At 36.8% G+C, this 27,680-nt stretch overlaps 2 protein-coding genes across 3 annotated transcripts in view; both read right to left on the reverse strand.

Moving 5' to 3' along the window:
• Positions 1 to 22,709, reverse strand: part of LOC129282665 (phospholipase D1-like) — a 54,655-nt gene extending 31,946 nt beyond the window's left edge. Inside the window, exons 1-9 of the mRNA XM_064113777.1 lie at positions 22,619 to 22,709; positions 15,487 to 15,727; positions 14,120 to 14,249; positions 7,647 to 7,884; positions 6,823 to 6,964; positions 3,969 to 4,097; positions 3,415 to 3,529; positions 2,188 to 2,253; positions 394 to 452 (exon numbers count right to left, since the gene is read on the reverse strand). Coding sequence (XP_063969847.1) covers positions 394 to 452; positions 2,188 to 2,253; positions 3,415 to 3,529; positions 3,969 to 4,097; positions 6,823 to 6,964; positions 7,647 to 7,884; positions 14,120 to 14,249; positions 15,487 to 15,716 — 1,109 coding nt within the window. The 5' untranslated portion in view covers positions 15,717 to 15,727; positions 22,619 to 22,709. The remainder of the gene's footprint in view (positions 1 to 393; positions 453 to 2,187; positions 2,254 to 3,414; positions 3,530 to 3,968; positions 4,098 to 6,822; positions 6,965 to 7,646; positions 7,885 to 14,119; positions 14,250 to 15,486; positions 15,728 to 22,618) is intronic.
• Positions 22,710 to 24,504: 1,795 nt separating this feature from the next.
• Positions 24,505 to 27,026, reverse strand: LOC129282579 (apolipoprotein D-like). Of its 2 annotated transcripts, XR_010296609.1 has the most exons (3): positions 26,558 to 27,026; positions 25,552 to 26,196; positions 24,505 to 25,258 (listed from the first exon to the last, which is right to left on the reverse strand). XR_010296609.1 is itself a non-coding variant. In XM_054918462.2 (2 exons), the coding sequence occupies exons 1-2, from the start codon at positions 26,868 to 26,870 to the stop codon at positions 25,952 to 25,954; spliced, it is 558 nt and encodes a 185-aa protein (XP_054774437.2). In that variant the 5' UTR covers positions 26,871 to 27,026; the 3' UTR covers positions 24,505 to 25,951. The 2 variants fall into 2 exon arrangements, 1 of the variants encoding a protein (XP_054774437.2); XM_054918462.2 differs by having other exon boundaries at positions 24,505 to 26,196.
• Positions 27,027 to 27,680: the final 654 nt, after the last annotated feature.

Genomic DNA, 27,680 nt, shown 5'->3' on the forward strand with positions numbered 1-27,680 from the left:
CCACAACTATGGATGGCCAGCAACGTCAACATCTATTATGCATGTTTTGTTCAAAATATTTTCTAGCTAGGATGTACATTCATGCAACCATTGTTTTCTTGAAAATGTGTTCTTGAAAATTCACCGCGCTTTTCTTTGAATACAAAGGACATTGTGCAAATTTTTTGAAGAAAAAAATGATGGTAATATGGATGGATTTCCATAGAGTTACAAGTGATCGGATCAATCGCAACTCTTTGTAAGACTGGGCCCTGATGTTATTAGCATAAAACTGATTATATCACTATCAAAGTCCTATTTAGAAAGAAAATCCTTTTCATAACTGTTGTGTACGCAATCATTGTGAAGGTGTGTGGTAAATAGGTAATTTTTGTGTTAGGTAAGTGTACTCACTTTCCTTTCTCTCCAAGCTCATCTACAAAAGAAATGTGACTGACCTCCAAAAACTCCAACTGCATTATAAAACAAAATGAGATATGTTTATATAATCATTTTAATGTATCACAAAAAATTCAAATAAATACAACATCCCCCCCCTGTGGTGAAAGGGGTGGTAATATAATAATTGATAATATACATGCATGGACAACCAAAATATATACATAAAAGAAGATTCTGTCAGATCTTTCAGAAGGCCATTATAAACAAACGCAATTGTTAAGTTAACGCTAAAAATATCACATTCAATTTTCTTTTAAAGACAATGTTATACTCTTTTCCCGTATGCAGAATGAATTGCGAATGCCATGTGTTGTATGTGGATTCCCCTTCAAACTTTTCATGGCAGTGTTACATGTATACAATGTATGTTTTAAAGTGCTACTATGAACGGAAAACATGTTCTTTAAAAAGAAAACTTAAGCATTTAATTTTACTCAAGCATGAAACAATAAATCCCTATAATATTCCATTTTTGGATGCTTGTTGCTAAAAACTTTAAAATATGAATGGTTCACCAATATGAAGAAACCTTGCAAAATTTTCACCATTTAAAGGTCAAGTCCACCCCAGGAAAACGCTGACTTGAATAAATAGAGAAAATCAAACTATAATAGTGCTGAAAATGTCATCAAAATCGGATGTAAGGTAAGAAAGTTATGACATTTTAAAATTTCACTTATTTTTCATAAAACAGTGAAATGCACAACTAGGTGAGTCAGTCGATGATGTCCATCACTCACTATTTTTTTTTTTTTTTATTGTTTGAATTACACAATATTTCATTTTTTATCCATATGACAATAAGGACCAACTTGACTGAACCATATAGTATTAAACAATGCTAATTCTACATGTTCAGGGAGGAATCAATCGTTGTATCACTTGACAATGAGGAGAAAATTAGAACATTTCATATAATAAAATACAAAAGAAATAGTGAGTGGATGACGTCATAGTCTCCTCATTTGCATACCAGCCAGGATGTGCATACTGTATAACTGTTTAAGGTAAATGCTAGTTTTGGTAACGATATCAAAATGAGTTCGTACAGAATCCAATGAAATGACCACCAAAGTGTCTGTTTGTATATATATAAAACGCATGTGCCAAAGGATTCTGGAAGAAATTGTGTAATTGCTGAGAAATCAGCAAATAAGCACAGGATTCGGGTAGAGCGTCGGGCCCGACGCTCAAAGCAATAATTATACACTGTCCCACGTGCGCTTATCTGTGTTGGGGAAGTTCAGTCTGAACATTTTTCAGCGTAGATTTCAAGATTTCACAAAGTTCAGTTTATGTAACTGTACCAGATCTAGATCCTCGATGATATACTGACAATTAAGCCTGGTTTTACAGACTTTCTCATGAAATCAGTGTTTACTGCAACTACTGGAATTTCTCTTTAAGCGAAACTTTAAAATGTCATAACTTTCTTATTTTACATCCGATTTTGATGAAATTTTCAGTGTTATGTTTGTTGGATTTTTCTCTTTTTATTCAAATAAACTTTTTGTTGGGGTGGACTTGTCCTTTAAGGAATATTATTCCAGGGGGACTTGCATGTTGTAAACTCTTTCCAGGGCTGCATTCTGAGCTTCATAACCAACATTTGCTACATTATGTTACAATCTGCATAGAACTGTCTGGGAATTCATAGGCTCTATTGGGCTATTCTGGGGCAAATTCAAATCATCCCATCTAATTATTCCCCCATTATTTACAATCTTGAAATACCGGTATTCTCACCATTTTCGGATGGTTCCTGTAGAGAGGGTTATTAACCACGCCCTGGAGATATTTTTCAAGTTGATGCTGTATTTAGGAAATACAATGAAAGATATTTATCATTACTGGATACTAGTTTCATATAGCTATGACTTTAAGCATGACTTTAACAATTACAAATACTTGCCTGTTTGGGGGGCTAAATCAGTTTTGTAATCATTTTTAATCCCATTAGCCTAAGCTACATGTATGATCTGGTGGGTGTTTCATAAAGCTGTTCGTAAGTTAAGAGCAACTTTAAGAACGACTGGTGATCCTTTCTCACACGCTTAATAATCACAAATTAAAATAATGGTGACTATCATTTACCACAATAAATGATCACCAGTAATTCTTAAAGTCGCTCTTAACTTACGAACAGCTTTATGAAACACCCACCTGGATTGCTATTCTGAGATCCATTTTATCTTGGATAAAAGAAAATACCAAAATAAGGAAGGAGGCAGAAAGAAGGGCGCCAGAAATTTCAGACTGAAAAAAAACATTATAGGAGACAGAACAGAATGAAATGAGAAAGAGGGGGAGGAGAGAGAGACAGACAGAGAAAGAGAGGGGGAGGGGGAAGGAGCAAGATAAGTAGTTGGTGTGTATGAAAGCATGGAGAGAGAATGTGAAGGAGGTACAACAATACAGCAGTATGTGGAGAGAGAGGGACAGGAGGATATCATTATTTGATTGATAAAACATACAGAAATATGTCTGAATGTGTACAAACAAGTAACATCCAACTGTGCAAACAGTCTTATCTTCTGATCAAGGTTAAAGGGATGCTCCAGGCTGAAAGAAAATAATATCTAAATAAAAAGAGTAAAATTCACAGAGAAAAATGCTGACAATTTGATCAAAATCGGATAACAAAGTTATTGAATTTCAAAAGTTTAGCAATATTATGTGAAAACAGTTATATGCACGTCGTCATTAATATTCATTAAGTGGGCTGATGATGTGACATCTATTTATTGAAATATAAATATCTTAAGCCCGGAGCATCCCTTTAACGAATGTTTATATAATTTCTTAACACAGGCATAGTGTAAACATTTCTGGAGTAAATGATTAATCTACATGTAGAGAATGATACCAAGCCACACTACTAAAATAGGTAAAAGCCAAAAATTATTGGAGGGCTGTTTCAATTTGGGCAACTTATTATGGATTTTCTGCTGGACTGTCAAAAACTGACGTTACCATTCTTTTGGCCAGCTGGTGAGCACGAACAAGTGCATCTAATGTCCTCGGAAAGTGAGGAAGATCATTGACATCGTCGGGTAGTTCTCGGAATAATCGGTATCTCTCCCGATGGCTGTAAAGAGAAAATCAGACATTGTATTAATTTACAGGAAAATCCAACCATAATAATGACAATAATGCCTGCACACACTACACAATCGTCAGATTGCAGTGCCACCAACACACAAAGAAAATGTGCCTTGTGCGTCTTCGCCTCCGAAGAATGTGTGTACATGTACTATGTCTTGTGAGCATTGGGCACAAAATGAGGAAGTAGTTTTGCTCTACAATCTCATTATGAATTGAAAAATCAGAATTTACCAATTTATTTTAAGCTGTCGGACAATAAGTTCCTCGCAAAAGTGACTAAAATGTATTTTTTGTCAATCTTCTATTAGCATTTCTTTCTTCAAAGATAGTATAACATTGGATTTAATCAGTCTTGCACACATAGATGGACATTCACACTCCCTGGGGAGATTTTTCAATGCAATTGAATAATGAAAACTTGCCTCCCTCTACCCATGGGTATATGCAGCCGTGCCTTGTATAAGATGAGCTCCTCATGAAGTCGAAGGAAATTATTGTACCGTCGACGCACAGCCCACAAGCAAGGCCCATGCCGAATCTCAATGTGGTACCTGCGCAATGCAAAATATTTCATGGTGAAAAATATTATAGAAATACACTATTTCTTAATTTAAGGCTTGGAAGTGTATAATACAGATTTATTTCGTTTGAGAAACTCTATTTTTAAAAGCTCAAATTCTGAATGAGGTACATGGACAGGTGACCCATCTATTTATTAGGTTGTCTACATGACTTTGAAAAAAACAATAGACATGAAGTGTATAATGTATGGTTTTGCTATTTAACTTTACCATGCATAAACATGGTAACATGGGTGAGTTATGGTCGAATGGTTCTGACTCTCGCCTTTCAAACAGAGGGTCACAGGTCGAATCCTAGCCATGGCGTGTTTTGCTTCAGCATGGATTTGCAGGTAGGAGGGCACCAGCCCCCACCAGGATCTAGCTAGGAATTCCGGTGGGTGATGCAAAACTGTTGTTTTTTAAATATATGTACTCGGTTGTATTTGTTAAGATCTCTTTTTTATCTGGTTATATTTGTTGTTGTTTGTATATCCAAAGGAACTGTTGCTGTGCTAGCGCCATGAGCGTCACTGGACGGTGTGTGCGCTCAATAAGATATCACAATCATTATCATTATTATTATCTATTCACACTGTGCTGCACTCTACCCAGGTGAGGTAAATGGGTATCCGGCAGGATTACTTCATTGAATGCACTGGGCACCGTTCAAAAGCTGGTAGCTCGAACTAAAGCCAGGGTAATATAAATAGAAGTGCTTTGCATCCTCAGGCAAAAAGCACTATGTACATGTAAATCCAGCTATTAGGTAGTTGATATTTCTTTTATACATGTACATGTATCATATATGTGGCAGCCAAATTTACAATGTCAAGATACATAATTATCACATACAAATATGATTTTAAAAAGGAGACTAAAATATCAAATAAAACTGCAAAGGACTTTAACCTCAAAAAAGAGGGTGGGTTTTTATCTTTTATTTTTTATCAAGATAAACATATGTGCAAATATCTGGATTGTTTTGCCAAGGAAATAACTTTGTTCAAGATGTTTGTTTTTATTTGTCAATCAATAGAAAGTGAGACTGGATTGGTTTAGAAATATGATCAAATCTTTCTAAAGGCGATTTCCTTGTTTAGTTGTTGGGTGTCCTGGAAAATGGAACTCTAATTCAGAGAGAACTTCCTCCTTAAAGGTCAAGTCCACCCCAGAAAATTGTTGATTTGAATCAATAGAGAAACATCAGACAAGCATAATGATGAAAATGTCATCAAAATCGATGTAAAATAAAAAGTTATGACATTTTAAATTTTCGCTTATTTTTCACAAAATAGTTATATGCACAATTTAGTCACAAGCAAATGGGAGAATCGATGATATCCCTCACTCACTATTTCTTTTTCTTTAAAATGTCACAACTTTCTTATTTTTCATTCGATTTTGATGAAATGTTTAGTGTTATGCTAGTTGCATTTTTCTCTTTTTATTCAAATCAACTTTTTGTTGGGGTGGACTTGTCCTTTAAACAACTAAGTCAAAAATGACTTTTGATATTCACTATAATTTAAATGTACTGTACAAGTTACATGTGTACAAGTCATGTATAGTATAAAATAAAAAAAAGAATGCAAGGTAGCCTGTCAACCAAAGACTAGATCTCATGAAGAAAAAACTGAGTTTGATATACCATAACCAGTCATTCAATGGATGTTGTTTTGATATGTAACAAAAAAAAAACAGAGTCTGACTGACTACCATGCTTTCGACTTTTGGGCTGATCAAAATTCCCTGATTTTTCCCTCATTTCAGGCATTTTTCCCTGACTTGTGGTATTTTTCATCAAATTCCCTGATTTTCCCCTGACTGGAAAAAAGTAAAATAATTTTCCCTGATTTCCCCGATGGGCTGGGAACCCTGCAATTAAGCCTACAAACATCCTTTTCTGGCAAAGCCAGTCATACAAAATTCTCACATATTGATTCAAATCATTGTCAAAATGTTTTTCTTTTCTTATTTATGTTAGAGTACTGCAGACCTGCCAACCTCTGGGAATGAAAAATTGTATTCTGTGATTTTAAAAAATGTATTTTCCCCCAAAAAAGTGTATTTCATAATAAAATGGGTGGCGCACTCGCTCATCGCGGCGCTCAAGCTGCACGCAAGCTATAATGCGCACTGCTCTTGCAGATGAAAAAAAAAACATTGAAACATGTGTATATCTCACCCTGGTTTTAAACAAAATGATTGAAAAAAAAAGTTACCTGAAATTATATTGATCTAATATCCATACAGAGATGATTTTTTTTTAAATAAAAACATATTTTTAAAAGAAAAAACGTACTGCCGTATTTTGGTAGCAAAAACGTACTAAATACGCCAAAAACGTACTGGTTGGCAGGTCTGGTAATATGTTCCATCTTTTAACCTGGACACACTGTACAATCATTAAGGATGTTTACCTACCTCTTAGTTAAACAGAAACTGAACACACATCAAACAGAAGGGGTCAATAATACTATGGCAGGAGGAAATTTGTGATTGTACGTCACGATATGCGACTTCTAGAAATTTGAAACTTCAATACTGTACATAAATATCTCAGGAAATTAGGAATGTTTTGAAAACTTGATCTCAAAATGCATCTTGTGCAACAAGGAAATGTGCTTTTTGTGGCATACATGCATATTCACGGAGTGTCAATTTTTATTCAGTAATGTTTTGTGCGTATTTCCTGATACTTTTCAATACTTACTGATTTGGGTTTAAATGAAGTGTTGAATGAACTCTACCGCAGTCGACTATCTTGATAGAAATCGGAGTGTCTTCAATGAACACTCTCCTTCCCTTTCCGTTGTACGGAACAGGCTTAGCATGAAGAGACATATACGGCACACCTACATGTAAAACATAGTCAAAAGGTTGAAGGTTAATCCCAGTTGTTGTAACAGTATCAAAATTAAATTGGCCAGAATTTAAAAAAAATGCTCCCGGCCTGGGGTGGGTTGAATCAGGCTCCTCTCATCATTTTCTGTGACCATTCCACCATACCAATATTTATACTCCACCACTTGCTGACTTTTTACTTATTATAATTTTCTTAACACTGTGTATACCATTTAACAAAGCTGCATTACTTTTATACAGTACATGCCCATCATCCGAATGCTGGTAACCAGAATTTGTGAATAAAGATTGACCTTTAGTTTGTTTCGTTTGGAACATTATACTGTTTTTAATGTTGCATCTTGTTTATTAAACAAGCAAGGTTTCCTGTAAAGCAGTATTTTTAAGACTAATCATAAAGCTGCCATGTATAAAAGATTCAGTACTATATAGACAATAAATAAAATAGAAAAAATTAATGAATGGATGGATGAAAAAAATGAACATAACATGCATAGATGAAGATGGATATTTATCAGGGGATGAGGAACAGTTTTTGAATGGGGGGGGGGGGGATGACCATGCAAAAAAAACCCTATCAGATGATAATTCTTACATTTTGGCACAATTTTACATGTATTTGTTCCATGGCCGATGTTTAATGGAATAGATAAAAAATTAGACGTAACACACCTTTTCTCTTTCTCGACTTTACATCCATTTCATCTGTCCAAGCTCTCTGTCTCATTTTCACTTCACGGTCGATCACCGAATCGTAGTTCAGGGATGTCATACGCAGTAACGCTCTCCTTCTGTTATCGGCTGTCTGTGCAGAGTTATTCAATGATCTCGGGGGCATCTCAAAGAACTCCTGCTCCAGTTCCGCAACTACCACTCCCCGTTCCTCGTCGGAGATCTCTGAATCCTCGCACTGATCAAAATATGAAAAAATAATAATGGGCAATTCCATAGGTTGGTGGACATGAGCTCAATGTGACTTTGTACTGTATAGCCCCTCTGAACCGTAACGTGAGTAACCACTTTATCTGCACCCCTAGTAAAAACCATGTGTTCTTTATTTTTGAATTATATACAAAGTTCGTCTCCCTAATATACTTCTTTGAAATGGAAATAATCAACTTTCATTAAAGCCTTCTATGAGGACACTTTTCACTTATGTCGACTTTTCATATTATGCATGTCCAAATCATGTAACATGAGTAACCGACACATTTCAAAGATTTGCCAGGAGCATAATAAAATTTCCCAAGTTTTGTTTTTATACAAAGGATAGTCAGACTGCATACTTTGTTGTGATAAAAAGATGTTTAGTTCCTATGAATAATAATGGAGTTACAGCTCCAAGTATGAGTCAAGGTATCTCCAAATGTAACGTGAGTAACCGTGGAATAGCCCCAATGCACTTTGAAAAATCAAAACACATTTCATTCATAGTCATTCTACAGCATTAGATTTTGGCATCCCCGCACTGCTTGAAATATGAAAACGTATAAAAAACGCACTTCAAGAAATGTAAAGCATTGATCAGCGAATTGTCCATGGCATTAAGACTTCCATTGTGTCACTTTTAATAGAAAATAGGCAATGATTTTTTTCAGTGCATTAAGCATACACTTTTATATGCTATTATGACCCAAGATGGATACTGAAAATGAATGCTATCATTATTTATGACTCTGCCATTGTACATCAAGATATATGTGTGGCGTCGCGCAAAAACCAGACTATTGGTGAGAGACAATAAATGCGCTAGGACGTCATTTAAATACGCGTGTCATCAAACTTTTGTCTGGCGCGCGTCGCGAGGAAAAACAAAACAAACAACCCGCGGGAAATAAAAAAAAATGTCAGGCGCATTTTTATTTTTCAGAACTGTGGATATCGGCTCGATATATTTGGTGGCGGGTTCGGATACCGTAAGGGCACTAGTATTCAACCCGTTTGGAGAGTTTCCTCAAATTTATAGAAATATAGAATTTACCTGAATTTCAGACCCGTCTTATTTCCAAGAGCAAGTGCTAGTTATTCTTTTTCCGTTATTTTTTTCTTCAACCAGTTGACTGTGTGCGCGGGCGATCGAACTATACGGCGACGGATTTTGGTACTAGTATTCAACCCGTCGGCACTAGTATTCAACCTAGCGATGAAAGATGGCCCTGTCTCTCAATCTGCTCTTGTCCCATCCGACTATGGACTAGACCATTTGAGATGAGACCAAACAGGGAATTAATCAAAGCCAGAGACTTACATAGATCTAGATCTAATTTAGCAATCTAAACCCTTTTGAGATTTGCTATCAATCCTCACTAGGTTGAATACTAGTACCATTCAGTGCAAAAGGCCATCGCCGCATAATTCGATCCTCCGCGCATAGAGTCGAAAGATTGACAAAGAAAATATCGACAACAGATTACCCTGGAAATAACAAAGGTATGAAATTAAGATAAATTCCCTATTTCTAAATATTTTGGGGAATATGTCAAAATCTTTGAATTATGCCGGGTTGAATACTAGTACCCATACGGTACATGTTGATTGAATTTAATTCCCTTGGCTGACATCCATGAAGGTAAGTTAAATTATGTTGCAGATTGAGTTGTTTTGTTAAATTCATTGATAATTGCGATGCGAGGAACATGGCAACTAAACACGTGAATGTGAATTTTGTGTTGCGTGTTTATGTGGATCGATCGAGAGAGAGCTTTTTTAGGAACGACTTTAAACGTCAAATTACATGCGACTGCTGCAGCGATTCGCGGTATTTGTCCGGGACTTTGACGGCCTTTTTAAGATCTAACTTATGTATGCCTAGGCTATCAACTAGATCTAGATCTGCACGTACTTAGATAGGCCTTCGTTACATACTTGTAACCATTTAAGTTAAATCTATCACATGCAACAAGTTTGTAAAAAATGTATATAAAAAAAATCAAAATTGGACAAGGAGTAAAAGAGCTATGATAATTTATAAAGATATGGATTTCGGTGAAACAGTTCTATGCATGTTTTTATGAATTTACTTGACAAAGTGATGCAAAGATGTCTCACCTTGTTACATGAAATTATGTTTGTTCTATCACCCCCCCCCCCCCCCTATGACCAAATAAAATAAGTATGATTTCATGTTTTGTTATAAGAAAAGTTAAAGTGGGGTGTCATCATCAGCCCATCTAACGAATATTTATTAAGACATGCATATAACTGTTTTTATAATGCATGAAAAACCCTTTTAGATCTAGTTGTTATCAGATTTTGATGAAATTTGCAGCATTTACTTACATTTGATGAAATTATTTTCAGCTCGGAGTACCCTTTTAAATCGGTTAATTATGGACATTTTTCAAATCCCCTCTTCTAACAAATTCTTATTTGTCGGACTTCTGATTTCAAATTTGTTTTTTTTTTCGGAGGGGGTGGGGTCTATTTGGTATGAGCTTCACCAAAGCTGTGCAAATGATATCGAAATTACAACTAGAAAACAGATTGTCACAATTTATAAGAAATTTATTCAAAAATAACAATATATTTTGGGGGCGGATGTGGGGGTATTTCTTATTTTTTCTACAATCTGGTCGAGCTACATTACATGAGGTTCGCCAACTTTCTACACAAAATCATTCATTATTATAAAACAAAATGAAAAGACATATTTTTGAAAATAAAAAAAAATTATAGTTTTAATTGGTTTTTTTTAAGTTTTTTTTCTTAAGTAGTGTTTTTTTTTTAAATAAACTTTAACTCTGAAAATTTGTTAACTAATTGGCCTTGTTTTCTTTCGTTGTGTTAAACATGTTAAAGGCACGGGATCTACAGAGCAACTGTATTAGTGCAGTGAGGACAAGACATCTCAGAACCAACATACAGCTGACAGCAGCCCTTCAAGAAGTACTTTAAGACTCTGATATGGGATTCACCATTACCACAGCTTCAGGTAGCTTTCCATGCTTTATCCATTTCTATATGGAAATAGTGTGCCAGTTTTGACTTTATCATGTCAGTTGTAACCGATTTTTCCACTAATTAATTGCCGTTTTATAAGATATTGTTTTAAAATCTATTTTACCACTATTAGTACATGAAATCTAGAATTATGGAAAATATAAAAAATATAAAATGATAAAAACAATAAAAAATGAAAAAAAAATATAGAATTTAGATAAAGGCTCATGCAGAGAAAGCTTTTTGCAAGTGATCAAATTAAACATTTAAATATGAACATCTCATGAATTTTGGAGGGATTTTTTTACCCAACAATAGTTAAATCTTATTATTTTTGGTAGAAAAATATGACATCAGGGAGTACTTCCACCTTTATTAGAAATACAAGTAACATTTACATAAAGCCAAAGAGTGAAAAGTTAATGTATTTTAAATATCATGTTGTTGATAAATGTCCATGAATCATGAAGAAATGAGAGTGTAATGTGACTGTTTTTATAACACATTAATATCGGTGAACTTTTCAATTGCATTCATCAAACATGTAGATTTGAGTCATCGGAACGTGGCATTTTTAAGACTGGAACATGAAGAAAGCAAACAATGCAGAGGCAGAAAATTATCCCCTTTGGTGAACCCTGCTGACATAGTCTCTCAGATACTCCCAGATAAGCTATCAACTGGATTTTCCAAATAGAGGGAATATGATATATGGAAAGATCTTAGATGAAGACAAGGCACCTCGCGGCCTCCCCGGTAGGAGAGGAAATTGAACAATGAATACATGTTTTACTTTGAATGAACAAACCATGAAGTTTTTGATAAAAAAATTAAACTTAATTTGTAACGTTTGCTAAGTCATTAGAAGGATGTCATTGTAGAAAATTGAAATGTGGTAAGTTTGCTGCTGTATTAAGAAGTTTGTGATAATGTTAAACACACACACTAAGGAGAGATTATCGTGTTTTATATCATTTTTAGTGTAAATTTGGACAGTGGAGAGCGATGCACATTCCTGAGTTTTGCTAATACTTCTGCATAGAAGAGAGTAAATGTATGTAGTCTCTTCCATATCAAGAATTAAACTCTGATATTATTTTTTTATTCAAGCATAAGATGTTTACAACGCATATCATTACACACGTGTACAGAGTGTAGCAGAGAAAAGATGACTATGTATTTGTGAGTATTTGTTAGTTATAATACCTGTCGTATTAATATGTGGAGCCAAGTTTTTATGCACAGTTTTATTCTTCTTTTCAAACGAAGTGACCTAAGAAAATCCTTCAGTGATCCAGATAATTTGGCAGCAATTTGTGAAATATATTTTCATGACTACTCCATCCCTAAAAAGAAACAAATGTGGCCCATTTAATTATATGGATATGATCCCTTGCTCGAATGAAAACTACCATGAAAACAGTGAACCTTCTGCTTCCTGATTCGCTAGTTCAATGAAAGTTGATATTTCATCAAGAGTTGCTGTCATATTAAATCTTTATGAAATGTAGCTCGCATCAGCTTTTCACTATTGTGTATTGCCACCGAAAAAACTTGGTTTTGCAAAATTGAATTTTGTTTGTGGTTATTTTCCAAAGCTTAAGCATGATTTTTTTTAGATTTTACTTTGCGAGAAAGTGAAGTATGGACAAACAGCATGGTGGTGTCTTTTTTTTTTTGGGGGGGGGGGTTAAGGGCAGGGACAAATCTAGGATGGAGGTGGGCAGGGGCTTTGGCCCCACTTTTTTTTCCCCAGAACGCATGTATAAACATGTAAAAAATTACAATTTGATTGTGATTTTTTTTTTGCATGGACAGCCCCTCCCATTTTCAAAAAATGTTCTGCGGGGCCTGTGGGGGTGGGCACCCCCCAAAAAAAATGATAAGCTGCCCCTCCCCCCCCCCCCCCCAACAACAAAAAAATCAGATGAATAACCCAACCCCATCTTCCCCTGGTCATTGGATCTGGGAACCTCCTCTCATGTTAAAACTACGCGCTATGACGAACTATATATAGTATGACAAATAGTCTCCATAAGGGTTTTTTTGCATGAAATGTGAGTGTGTGGGTGTGGGTTCTAGTGTGGGTGCGGTTGAATATGTAGAATAATTTGTTTTATTGTATTTGCCTAGCTGTGTATATATAAAAATTATGTCTGCACTACAAAAGATCACATCGCCTATGCCAGGTATGTTGGGCGTTACAAAAGAACCAACATTTCCCTATCATGAAAAGATGAATAATAAGCCCGACTACCATGACGACCCATACCGCCAGGCAGGGGGGGGGGGGTACCCCTGACTCAATTGGCCATATCTCTAATTTAAATATGAATTAGACTCTAATATTTTGTATACACATTGTACATGTGTCCATGTACCAGAAAACATAAAAAAACCAAAATCCAAAATTTCACCTATTATACCCATTTTCCCAGGATGGCCCACATATTATAACAGACCTAATTTCTAAAATTGCAAGAAACTAACAACCTCTCTCACCTCTGACCCTGAAATTTCACAAGGTCATTGTCGGTCACTTGCATAAAGGAAGAAGTATGGTTGGCAGGGGCACAACAAAATTAAATCACCATGAACCATATTAGATGTCAATATTATTCAAATTGCATTGAAATATGGGAAGTTGCTCCCATGCAATATCAAAGAATTAAAACTTTGAAAATCAATACATGTGCCTCTGTTTATTATTGTTAATTATTTATTGCAAAGCTTCAATGATATACATGTATGTATTTTCCAATTCTTTCTGATCCAATCAATCACAACTGTGGACGGCCAGCAACGTCAACATCTAAAATGTAAATTTGTTCAAAATATTTTTTTAGATATGTTTATTCATACATTCATACATGTACATTCATTCATACATTCTCTTGAAGATTCAGTATGATTCTCTTTGTTTACTAAGGAGATTTTGCAAATTTCCTCAAGAAAAAATTATGCTATGGATGCATTTCCATACAGTTGAGATTGATTTGATCAATCGTAACTCTTTGTAAGACGGGGCCTGCTTAGGCTTGGATGCTTGCTTTAATAGGCTTGGATGATCCTCTACAGCTGGGTTTCATGAAAACTTGGCAAGCTTCATTAATAATATACATATCTCTCTATTTTCTTCCTGCTTTAATTGCAGCCCACTTCCCTCTTTAAAGTATGGGCCTTTCGTCTGTCACCCAAAGTCATACCTGGAATCCTAGCATTGATCTGCTTGCTTTGATGACGCTCTCTATCCGGGTTTCCTCTGCTTCTTCAACATTGAGTTTAGCCGACTCCCAGTCAAAGGTCTGGTAGGAGATCCTACTGCTTCCTGACAATCTGGGGAGCATTTCATGAAACAAATATTCAGTGATTTTCACTGGTTTTTGTTGTAAGATACTGACATCCTTGCATCTGATTGGTTCATAGCAAAATAGTCAGTGAAATTTACAAAGATTTGTTTTATGAAATGCTACCCCAAAGGATCAATGCTTTATATGAATGGATGGATGGGTTGGTGCATGGATAGGTGGGTGGGTGGAAGGGTGGATGGATGGGTGGATGGGTGAATGAGTGGATGGATGGATGGATGGATGGGTGAATGAGTGGATGGATGGATGAGTGGGTGGATGGATGGATGGATGGGTGGGTGGACGGATGGGTGGGTGGAAGTATGGAGTGAAGGATAGATGGTTGGATAGATGGGTGGAATCGGTGGATGGATTGAAGGCAGGATGGATGAATGGGTTGACGAATGCAATGATGATGGAAGGATGAATTAATTGTTCAGTCAGTGGCAATGAAATGATACTTAGGTGAACAGATCAAAATATACAATGGTATCAATACTGTAACATTATTTACCACTACTAAGTCCACTACATTTTACTATCTACATTGTACCTCCATTGGGAATAGTTTTACATTGATTGAAAGTGATTAACTATGCAAAATATTTGTTCACAGATCTGTCCAAATTTGACAAAGATTTCCATTAACATTTCTTAGATCTAAAGACAAAGTCTTTAAAACGGCAACTTGAATACCGTACTGTGGTACTGTAGCTCAAAATTCAATATTGCTGGCTAACTCAATCCCAAAACATGTATTTCACATTACAAGGCATAATCATGTACGTGAATGAATGTGGAGTACAAGGGCGGAAATCTCTCCCCAAAAGTAGGGGGGACCAGGGGCCAGAAATTTGACAAGCAAAAAAAAAAAAGTTCATCACCCCAAATGCAATGTCATTTCGACCAAAATAAATTTAACAAGCAAAAAAAAAAAAAAAAAGTTATCTCCCAAAAAGTAATGTCATTTCGACCAAAATAAATTCGACAAGCAAAAAAAAAAAAAAAGGTTATCTCCCAAATGTAATGTCATTTCAACCAAAATAAATTTGACAAGCAAAAAAAATAGTAGGGGGGACATTTGATATTGTGTCCCCCCTGGGATTTCCGCCCATGGTGGAGTAGTGTAACAACTCTGCATTCATTATAAATTTGATCTATTCTCACAACCAACTCCCAGGGTCATATCCCTTAAATAACTTTCTTCTTTCTTTTTTTTTTTTTACCTCCTGACAGATTCTGACGCTGCCGAGAAGCTGAGTAGGATATTAGGACTGATGGGAGAGCTGAGAGAGCGCCCTCGCCCCTCAGGAACTTGCAAGGTATTCCTGTTATCCCCATCATGGGTGACTGAACGTCTTAGGAGGTTCTGGTTTTCATCTGGACTCTCCTCTTCTTCCTCCGAGCTTTTGGTGTCTTCCGGATGATGATCTCTTCCCGACACGTCTGACTCCATTCTGAATTAGACTGCAATTGTACATGACATGGTAGTGGATGATCGCATTATCACTTCATAAATAAATTCAATCATCAAAAACAAGGTCCTATATTGTTGAAATTTATATTTAAAAAACTCAACCATGGACATGGTGAAAAAATGTTTAAAAATTCTTTTTTTTTTAACGTGCCCTATCTTGAAAAAGACATCCTTTTTACGTGTTTTTTGGTCGCGCATGGTATCCACTCGTCAATGTAAGTGGCCCCCCGGGCTTTCGTGTGATCAAGTTGGAACGCTAGCAAAGCGTTGTTGTTGTTGTTGTTGTTGTTGGTGTAGCAAAGCGGTCTTCCAAACTGGTTTCCTGAATCAGTTTCCAACAGTACTAATACTAGTAATACAGATAATAATACTAGTAATACAGATAATAATAATAGTATTAGTAAACTAATTTTAGAAAGCGTAATGACTGAGAACAGCCTCTATGACTATGAGATCTAGACCTTAGTATACCCAGCTGTTTGTGTCTGAACAATCAATTTTAGATTTCAAGTCATTTGGAAAAATTTACAAGCAAAGCAAAAGCCAAAAGTACATGTGTAAACTCAGACAAAAAACAAAGACAAATTTTAATTCAACTTTCTATAATTCTAAATCTAATTTCATCATTCGTAGTACTAGGCCTAGTACTAGTAGGCCTAACGTTAGTACTAATTAGTACAAATGTTAGGGAATATTAATTATTATACTATACTCTATAGGCTACTCTGACTGGGGTCGGGACAACTCGGACCACGGGACATCTCGGACCGCGGGCCGAGTTGTCCCACCCATTTCGAGATTTTTTTCCCACAAATTTGCGTCTATTTTTCCGTCAATTCGAAATTTCTTGTAAAGATTTTCTAGAGATATGGTCTGTTGGTAATGTTCTTCACTTTCTATTACTTTTTTTTCGCTGAAATAAAAAAAAAGTGTAATTTTAGGCGTTTTTCGACAGCTCGCGATTCCCATAGGCGCGCGTGTATTAACTGTGTTGGTGCTCGGCTCGGCCCCGCTCAACAACTGACTTGATTTTGTGATCATTTCTCCTCAAGTTACCACTTTTATCGCAGAAGATGGACTTTCTTGTATTCCATTCACTCCATTTTTTCATCACAAGGATAAAATTCGGTGTATTTGTACGATTCTGTTAAAGTTTTTCACCTTTTCTCTCTGGTCCGAGTGGTCGTAAGAAGCGAACAACCGATGAACGGTCCGCTGCTCTTCATCGCAATTCTACGTAGCTCGGCCGCCGAAACTGGCGGGGTGGGATTCAGCCCGAATCCCCAATGGAAGTGGGCGTGCACAGTCAAAGAGCTGAGCTTGACTGAGTGAGAGAGAGTGAACTACAGCTTGAAGAAAGGGGTCGGGACGTACCTTTAGGCTCTGCTTTTAAAAAAAAAATATATATTTGTATTTTTTTATTTTGTCTATATTGATTTTCCCTGGTGTAGAGCTTTAAGATTGTAATATTTTAATATGCTTCAATTTCTTTGACTGAGTGTGACTGTGTGGATGTTTGAGTCGCACAAAAAATACTTTTACGTGGGTGGGGGCTCGGGGCAATTTCACTCCTGCCCCCAAAATGTGAAAAAATATTTGCGGTGTAGATGTGTGGGCATGCCAGGCTGAGAGTATAGCCATCAATAAAAAATGTTTCATTTGGGGGCTTAATTTTTAATTAAACTAATTATTTTTAGGCCTATTTATTTTGTATATAAATTTCCTTTTTATTTTTCATATTGAGTTTCCCTGGTGTAGAGAGCCGAGTTTTAAGTTGCAATAATATGCTTCAATTTAGTGGCGTACGCAGGGGGTGGTTACAGGCGTTCAAACCCCCTAAATTTTTTTTGATTACAACCCCCCACCCCCAATTCATTTTAATTATTTTTAAGTTTTACAGGATTTAAAATAGAATGATTTAATTCATTGTGCCCCTTTCCATTCCTTGTTTTTTCCTGATATACTTTCTTTATTTTCATTTCTTGGTCTTAAGGGTGGACGTCGGGCTGCCGGGGTGGAATTCAGCCGGAAACCCCAATGGAAGTGGACATACGCAGTCAGTCCGCAAGCCCTGAAAAAGTAGCTTCTTTTATCCAAGTGATATTCATGACAAGAGGGTTTTTGCATAGTTAATGAGCTTGGTGCGAACCAAAGCACCTCTTTTTATTCGGCCATTGCTGCTCTAAATATTGACCAAATTTCATGTTTTTGGTATCTTTGTAAAGAAGAAGAATCATTCTTTTAGGTCATGTGTTTGGATTTTTAAAAGAATGTTGTAATGTAGGAAAAACTTTTGATCTAAAACATGAAACAAAATATTTTTTTTCATGCCACAAAAGTTGTTCTTTTCACACTTAATTTCTGTTTAGGCACAAATGATTTTTAAATCATGATAAAGCTGAAGATCTAAGCTTTAATATAATATAATTTTATAAGAAGATATATTTTAGATGGGTCAGCAGCCAGCTTTTCATAGGCCAAGTACATTTGGCAGCTCAAAAACAAGAATACTGCGCTCTGATTGGTCATAGACCACACACCCACGCAAATTCCAATGTTCCCCACACTGGGCCTCTGCAAGGTCACACTCACCATGTGGTAATCTCTTCAAATTACCCGCGTCTGTTTGTTTTGAAAACAGTATTCAGCCAATCAGAACTCTGGATTTTATGTTACTCAGAAATTTCAGAAATCTCGTCTTGCATCTTGATGGAAATAACTGGCTGCTGACCGATCTAAAAGATGCCACATATCAAGAGTGACATTGTAAGAAAGTATAGAGTTTGAGCTTTCTGATGATATAAATAATGTTGGTGCCTAAAACACAAAATGTTGCACAATTTGCAAGTGAAAACAGAGGAAGAAAATTATGTTTGATGCATCTTTTCAGGTAAAAAATTCATTTATTTATCAAAATATTGCATTCAAAAGAAATGACCAATATAAAAGGGTAACATTTACTCTTGCCCATGGTACAAAAATAATCAATATTACTCAAGGAGAAAGTGGTTAAATTTTTTGAGAAAGAAAGTCTCACAATTCACGAGATTTTGCAGGGACATGAATTCAGCCACGAGAGGACTTGGATAAATCTTGCTCATTTGCTTATTAACACAGGGGCTTGCGGACTGACTGTACGTGCACAGCCTTCGACTAGCCTGGTCCTGCTGTTATGAATATTATGTTTTTATTTTCAATCAATTTTCTGTTACTTGAGTAAGGGAAACATTACAAGCTCGCCCGCTTCAATTGCTCCCTCTTTTTTTTGGAATTCATTTTCCCTGGTGTAGAACTTAAGTTTAGTTCTGTGCCTTTTTGTGGTGTGGCTTACTCAAGTGGTGTGGCTTACTTGAGTAAGCCACACGACTGTTTTGGGGGTGGAATTCAGCCGGAAACACCAATGGTGGAAGTGGACATATGTGCACAGCCTGAGCTGGGAGACTAGCCTGGCCCTGTAGTTGTGAATAATATGGGGGTGCCAGGTAAAAATGGCAGAGGTAAAAATGGCAGAGGAATAATGGCAAAGGTAAAAATGGCAGAGGTAAAAATGGCAAAGGTAAAAATGGCAGAGGTAATAATGGCAGAGGTAAAAATGGCAGAGGTAAAAATGGCAGAGGTAAAAAGGGCAGAGGTAAAAATGATAGAGATAGGCTACATCATGATAATTATCATCCTTGACCGGACTCTTGTCGACGAAATGGGCTATAAAATTTGATTCAATATTATGTTGTTTTTCGTCATTTAAGATCTATACTCTGTCATTTATATGACTAAACTCAAGCATTTTCTTGCCAAAATGCTTTCAATTAGTGACTGCATGATGAAAGGATATTAAGTTCGTAAGCAGAACAGCGCTTAACATGCAAACCCAACTATTTGTTTTTTAATTTAAACACCTATGTGTGCAACCATTAACCCTCTGAAACAAACAAGTTCGGGTCTACTTCAAACTACTTTCATTATTTAACATAGATAACAAAAAAATAACTGAACATTCTGTAATAAAAGTATTTTTTTTTCATGTCCACATCATGATGTATCATGATGAATAGATATTGATGTCACTGGCCGATCCATGGGGCACAGCCGGCCCGTGCCCCCCCCCCCCCCTTGAGAGGTACAATTAAAATCTTAGCAAATATGCGGTTCTAACTCAAGTGTGCCCGCTTTTTCAAGCGACTCTTTTCTCTTTTCTGCTTGCTAATTATTTTTGTGGATGAGTTAGGTGAAAAACTTTTTTGCGTGTCATTTTTTAGGAAAATGTGCCCCCTCTCCTTGGAAAATCCTGGATCTGTCCCTGATTAATGTGATACGTTAAATGTGAATGATACAATTATTATCAGTTTAGTCTTTAGAGAAATACCTCAATGCAGCTAGTCCAAGTGGATGTCAGGTTCACAATGGGTTTGACGTCATATATGGGAAGCTGCCCCTTGATATTTTATGCACTACAAAATGGTTCACAATTGTTTTTTTTTATATTTCAGGAGCGTATGTGAAATGATTTGTCTCTTAATATATTCTGAAGATACAAAAAATAATTTTGATTTTTCTAGAAAATTACATTTCATTAATATTTTCTATACACCAAATTATTAAAAATATAAAAGTATAGCTTTTTTAATCTTTGATTGATTTCCTAAAACCCTCACCAATATCATTTTATTTTTTTCTGCTATTCTACAATGACTTTTAACTGAGGTTGAACTTCCCCTTTAATGTTTTAAGTACAAATGCTATCAAAAGTGTGCTTCAAATTTGAATATTAATACAGCGATTTGACATGAGAAGGCCGTCCATGAGAGTCCGAAGAAATAAGATATTCCAGCCAAAAGATTATCAATTTGATGCAGACGATCTATCTATGATTTCAAAAATGTCACCCTTTCCATTATTTTTATTTTCTTAGAATCTTTCTTAGTTAATCTATGTAGGGCTTACATGCACTTCTTACTCTATTCTTTCCTCCTGTAAAAAAGAAAAACTGAATGAAATGGACATTAGTTCCAGTGGCGAATCCCCCCCCCCCCCCCCCCCCGTTTAGAGGTACTCAAAAGGCAACTGAAAACCTTTTTTTCTTTGCTTGTCAAATTTTTCCTGGGGAAAAAATTACTGTGATTTGGTAGTGAAGACCTTTTGTCAAAAAATTCCTATACAAAATGCCCCCCCCCCGGCCATGTAGGGAAATTTTGGATCCGCCCCTGATTATATTTCAAATGGGAATAAGACTGAGTAGCCCTTATTGAACCAGCCAACTGATTATTATAAAACTTGATTGAAAAAATATTCACAACTGCAGGGCAAGGCTTGAGTCTCCAGGCTTATTACTGTGCAAGTACGTCCACTTCCATTGGCAATTCCGGCTGAATTCCACCCCGGCAGCCTGACATCCACCCTTAAGACCAAGAAATAAAATTAAAGAAAGTAAATCAGGGAAAAACAAGGAATGGAAAGGGGCACAATGAATTACATCATTTTATTTTTTAAATCCTGTAAAAAATAATTTAATCAAAAATTAAGCCCCCAAATCAAACATTTTTTATTGATGGCTATACCCTCAGCCTAGCATGCCCACACATCTACACCGCAAATATTTTTTCACATTTTGGGGGCAGGAGTAAAATTGCCCCGAGCCCCCACCCACGTAAAAGTATTTTTTGTGCGACTCAAACATCCACACCACAGTCACACTCAGTCAAAGAAATTGAAGCATATTAAATTATTAAAATCTTAAAGCTCTACACCAGGGAAAATCAATATAGACAAAATAAAAAAATACATATATATATTTACAAAAAAAAAAGCAGAGCCTAGCTCCAGTACAGTTCACTCACTCTCTCTCACTCAGTCAAGCTCAGCTCTTCGACTGTGCACGCCCACTTCCATTGGGGATTCGGGCTGAATCCCACCCCGCCAGTTTCAGCGGCCGAGCTACGTAGAATTGCGATGAAGAGCAGCGGACCGTTCATCTGTTGTTCGCTTCTTACGACCACTCGGACCAGAGAGAAAAGATGAAAAACTTTAACAGAATCGTGCATATACACCGAATTTTATCCTTGTGATGAAAAAATAGAGTGAATGGAATACAAGAAAGTCCATCTTCTGCGATAAAAGTGGTAACTTGAGGAGAAATGATCACAAAATCAAGTCAGTTGTTGAGCGGGGCCGAGCCGAGCACCAACACAGTTAATACACGCGCGCCTATGGGAATCGCAAGCTGTCGAAAAACGCCTAAAATTACACTTTTTTTTTTACTTCAGCGAAAAAAAAGTAATAGAAAGTGAAGAACATTACCAACAGACCATATCTCTAGAAAATCATTACAAGAAATTTCGAATTGACGGAAAAATAGACGCAAGTTTGTGGGAAAAAAATCACGAAACGGGTGGGACAACTCGGCCCACGGTCCGAGATGTCCCGTGGTCCGAGTTGTCCCTGATTCACTCTATAGGCCTAGTACTACTAGACTAGAGAACAAAATAGTAGAAGATGATAAAAACTATTGAATTCATATTTTGTAATCCAAAGACAAAAAAAGATGGCTATCAAAAATATAAAGATTAAAGTGTCCGGACACGACACCCGACCCCCAACTAGTTGTTCGTTGTGGGTCGATCCTACGCTACGGTGAGCTGAGCAGCGGCCAACATCCCTTCAGCTGCGCCGCTGTGCATGGCGTGCAAGCAGAGTCGGGAGCCGATGCTTGGCGTGGGCCAAGTACAAGTCGCCTGTCGAGTGTCAGCTTGAAAACTGTCGAAAATTTTCGATCTATCCGTACCGTAAGAAAAGGGTCACACTCCCATGGTCACTCCGATTAACGATCACACTAATCTTATATCCTTCCAAAACAATTAAGAAGAGCATAATATTATGTAGCTCACCGTTTTTCAAAAGACAAGTTTTTCCTCGAACTCAATCACGGTACGGTACGTATGGTACGGTCAAAAATTGTTTTTCCCGGAATTGAAGTGCAGTGGACTTCGGTATGATATGCAGTCGAGTCGCATACCGTATGTAGCGCGCGGGGTTTGAAAAAACTATTTTCATTGGTCATACGTCATGCAGGTAACTCTCAACTTTGACTGACGAATCGTATCGATCGTGCCTTAGTTCATAGGCGGAACTTTACCCTTGCCTTTGAACCAATCAGAATCCTTTGATGAAGACTTTCTTCTTCTTCTTCCTCTTCTTCTTCTTCTTCTTCTTCTTCTTCTTCTTCTCTTTCTTTCTCTTCATCTTCTTCTTCTTTTTCTTCTTTCTCATCCCTTCATCGTTCAAGCAAAATGTATCATATCATGCTAAATATTAGGTCTAATAAAGAGGTCAATTTTCAGTTATTTAAAAACGGGGGGGGGGTGGCTTTGGGTAGGCCTACTCTCGCCCCCCCCCCCCAAAAAAAAAAATCAAGACCAAGCAAAAAATAGATAGAAGGAAAGGAAAGGAAATGGATTATGGTGAAATATGATATGATTTTCTGAATATAATTTCAAAATCTATCGCAAAATTGGATTTTTGCTTTAAAAAGTAGAAATTTTGCTCGCTCACAACTTTTATATTGTTTTTTTTACGCGATACGCCATACAATTCCTATCCCAACAACAATCTTAGCCCTGGACCCCACCCTCCATAAACATCTCTATGGCCCCAACCCCTATCCGGTGGAGAACTGGCCCTGGGCTCATGGTCTAATATTTAAGTTTTCCCATTTAGAGAAATGGATTGTAAGAGTCCCCCTCTTTGTTGCCAAAATCTTTTCTTCTCTTTGATCCCCTCTAATACTATTTATTTATTTCATTCAATGAAGGAGGTTTTTTTCTTTAATTCTCGGTTTGTGTAAATAAGATTTAACTAAAATCAAATCATGAATAATTAATTGATATTTACCTTACTTCTCTCCTGCTTCCCGAAAAGAATTTCCTGCCAACTAAATTTAAAACATCTAGCACACAGATCCCAAAGTGATTTTGTTCATTTACAAGTATAAAATAGATGTTCATACGTTTCTTCTTCCTTTTCACAAAATGAGCATAAATTGGTCGAAACAAGACCAAAACGGAAAATGTGATGGTTATAGTGTATATAATATTATGCTAGAGTTTATACTGAAACTCACTTAATCGACTATTCAGTGTGCAATAAATCAGTCTTAAAAATATACTTTTCTATTCCCTTATTGGTATATTCTAATTCTTTCGAAAAGAGAGGGTTTAATTTCATTTTTATACAACAGCTGTTCACTCAATCAATCGATCAACCATCCAATCTAAACAATCAATGAACCAAACAATCACCCAATAATTAATAAATCAATCAGTCAACGAACCAATCACTCAATTAATCGACAAATCCATCCATCAATCATTCATTCATTCATTCAATCAATCACTTTATAAATAAATCAATCAACCAATAAATCATCCAATCAATCAATCAACTATTCAATCATTCAATCAATCAATAGATCAACTAATCAATCAACCAATGAATTCAAAAGTAATCAATCAGCATACACCCGTCAATAAACGACTGACTTTAAGTCATAATGAACAATTAATGCCGGAATTCATCTTTTTTTCTCAATTATTCATTTATCAAACAGTCAAATAGGCCTCAGTCTGTATACCAGTATATACTAGAAAGACAACGCCATAGTCGCTATCGGTCAAACATAAGTTAATCTGGTAAAATCATTTCTTGTGTTCACGATATTGCGTATACGTTGCCGGATGAAACAGATAGTTATAATAAGAAAATTTCGAATTGATAATTCAATGTTTTGATAAGAAAAAAAGAAGTTTTTATTCGTCCTCATAAATCAGATACACGAACAGACCTATCTAAATCATACAAATCAAAATCGTATACATTCGTTATGACAAAAATTCAATGTGCCCCAACTTATGATGTATTCTTGCATCTACTTTGAACAAATCAATGACAGGGATATAAGCATTCTCGGTGTTGGAGTATTTTCAAAAGCTAAATAAAGATCAAGTCCAAGGTATTATTGTCCACGATGTCACTAATTTGTAATTTCATATATAATTTCATTCATATCAATCAGAAATATAATGTGTGCAGTTATTTATTGATTTCATGTCATAATTGTGTTATCTCTTGTACTCCTCATTTAATTGCAGAATTGTTTGAAGAACGCTTCTTATTTGTCAAAATTAGTGAATAAGTTTGCAACAGACAGAAGTGTGGTCTTAATAATTAACCTGGTGGTAAATTTATCATATACTCTTACAATATACTGACAGAGTTTTCGAAACCACTGCACAGACACTTTCTGGAACGTTATTGTTAAAAGCCCTTCATGACAAATCATCCTTTGTCGAAAATCAGTGAATCAAAACAGCAGTGTCGTCCGGAGGAGCGTTTCATGAAAGGACTTGTCGGACGTTTTATCCGACAAGTCCCACTTTATCCGACAGTTACCATAGTAACAGTACCTCTCAGCCAATCAACATCAGAGAAAGATGTCAGATCTGACAACAGGGGAGCGTTTCATGAAAGGACTTGTCAGAAGTTTTATCCGACAAGTCCTGGGGGGCGTTTCATCAATATTTTCGTCCGACAAGTTGTCAGATCTGACAACTTTCCTGGATTCTGATTGGTTGAGAAGCACTGTTACTATAGTAACTGTCGGATAAAACAGGACTTGTCGGATAAAACGTCCGACAAGTCCTTTCATGAAACGCTCCCCTGTTTTATCCGACAGTTACCATAGTAACAGTGTCTCTCAGCCAATCAGAATCAAGGAAAGATGTCAGATCTGACAACTTGTCGGACAAAAATGTTGATGAAACACTCCCCAGACTTCTCGGATGAAAATGTTGATGAAACACTCCCCCGGACTCTAGACAAACGACAATATTTGATTTTTTTTCCTCAGCTTTGAATCTTAGGATGATCTGCTGTCCCGGCTCACCAATTTTCGACAAAGACCTCAAATCTGTTTATTGTGATTTGACGAGCATTTTCAATAGATGCTCTGTTTTATGATCCATCCCCGTTACAATTACGAAAACTCGCTATTTACAGAAGAAAATACACTTATTATCATCATTGCTATTGGAGCCTTAATTGGAAGATCTGGAGTAGAAGAAAAACAGTACGAATTTTAATTAGTATTCCACCGTCTTTATCATCATCTCGTTTACATCATCATCGTCGTCGTCGTCGTCATCCCTCTCGGGGCTATAGTCGCCCTAAAACGGACAATTTTGCTGATCAGACTCTATAAACTTCCGTACATTGACACCCCTTGAGGTGAGAAATCGGAGAGCGTCATCGAAGTCCTCCTCGGACATTCTGCGTTGACGGGCGAGAATAAAGTTGATCTGGACGTTGATGAAGCCCCAGAGGTACTCGGTGCATCCGTGGAGCATGACGTATCTGTCGTAGTCCACGAAAGCCACAGATAATTCCGCAGGCCCGTTTTCATTTTCGTAGTCTGCATATAGACATAATGGAGAGAGGGGGTATATGACTGTAAGAAGATTGTACTTCAAATTTAAAAATTAGATGCTTTATTGAATTGAAGTGATTTCATTTATAAACTTCTTTCACTTGACATGAACATTTTGTTCTATCATATTAATGATAACATTATGAAGAACACTATATCATTATACAACCGAAATACATCACATGCAGGTTTTGAACATTGCTCCCCATATTGTTTAAAATCAAATCACAAGATTTGCATGTGGTCAAACTCTAAGAACCTTTTTTAACGTAGGGGTGGTAGTGGGGCGGGGGAGGGGGTGACCATGCAAATATTATTTATCATTATTGTTTTTGTTTTTACTTACATAGCTTTCCTACGTTTTCAGTCGGCCTTCTAATCGGAATCTTGAACGAGAAGGCTCTCCCATTAGCGAATCCGGAGTTATTGGCGTAAATATACTCATCTCCCAAGGTGTAATTGACCGACTGACATCGGATACCCTCTACCCCGTCTACACTTGCATAGTAGAACCGAGCAATTTCGTACCACCGCCCCGCATAGCGGGTGAAATTGAACCCGTCGACTGGTGCGATGTCGGGGCATCCGCCGAAACCAATGACCTGGGCGGAGGAGTACGCGGCTAAAGTGAAGAGGATGAAGACAGCGAACATGCGCATCGTGATGCAGCGATAGAGACTTCAAGTTCCAAAATGATGATTTTATTCCTCAAGAAGTACAACACTCTTTGCTGTATTAGGCCTACAATATTGGGGCGTTACCCTATAACCACTGTTATAACCACACACCTATCTGTCCGAATTCACTTTCACATCAAGGAGCTTAATACAGAAAATGAATAGAAATGTTTGTATTCTTACGTAATCGTTGAAACGAGAGTAAACTGGCCATGTAGGATTCAGATGTAGCCTATTCTATCAAAGGTTTTTAAGGGGCGAATAAATATACTTAAGCGTTCCTCCACCCAGTATCTATAAAGAAAAGTCTTTACAGCATAGCATCAATGTTCGTTAGTCTACAGGCACAGACCTTTGCTTTCCGCAGCTTGCATGCATAATGCAGAGTCTGAAGTATTGAGACTAGATTCACCAATGCAGGGGCCGCGGAACGGTTTTCAAAGTGGGGGGGGGGGCTGACCATGCAAAAAATCACAATCCTATGGTCATTTTTACGTTTTTGTACACGGTTTTGGAAAAAAGTGGGGGGCTGAAGCCCCCCAGCCCCCCCCCCCCCCCCCCCCCCCGCTTCCGCGGCCCCTGCAATGTCCCATGACTGCCTCTTATTGACACAGACAGAGAGTTTGGAGTCTATAGTCTCACTCTAGACAAGGTATACTATTATTTTGGTTACAGAGTGAAACTTATGTTCGTTGCCTCCTTTGAAGCATACACTGCAAAAACGCCGGTGTTAATTTATTACCAGCCTGGTATCCGGGGGGCGAAATTATTTTTCCCACCGAGTTCTGGACC

The sequence above is a fragment of the Lytechinus pictus genome, chromosome 19 (genome assembly GCF_037042905.1).
Source record: "Lytechinus pictus isolate F3 Inbred chromosome 19, Lp3.0, whole genome shotgun sequence".
Lineage (NCBI taxonomy): Eukaryota > Metazoa > Echinodermata > Echinoidea > Temnopleuroida > Toxopneustidae > Lytechinus > Lytechinus pictus.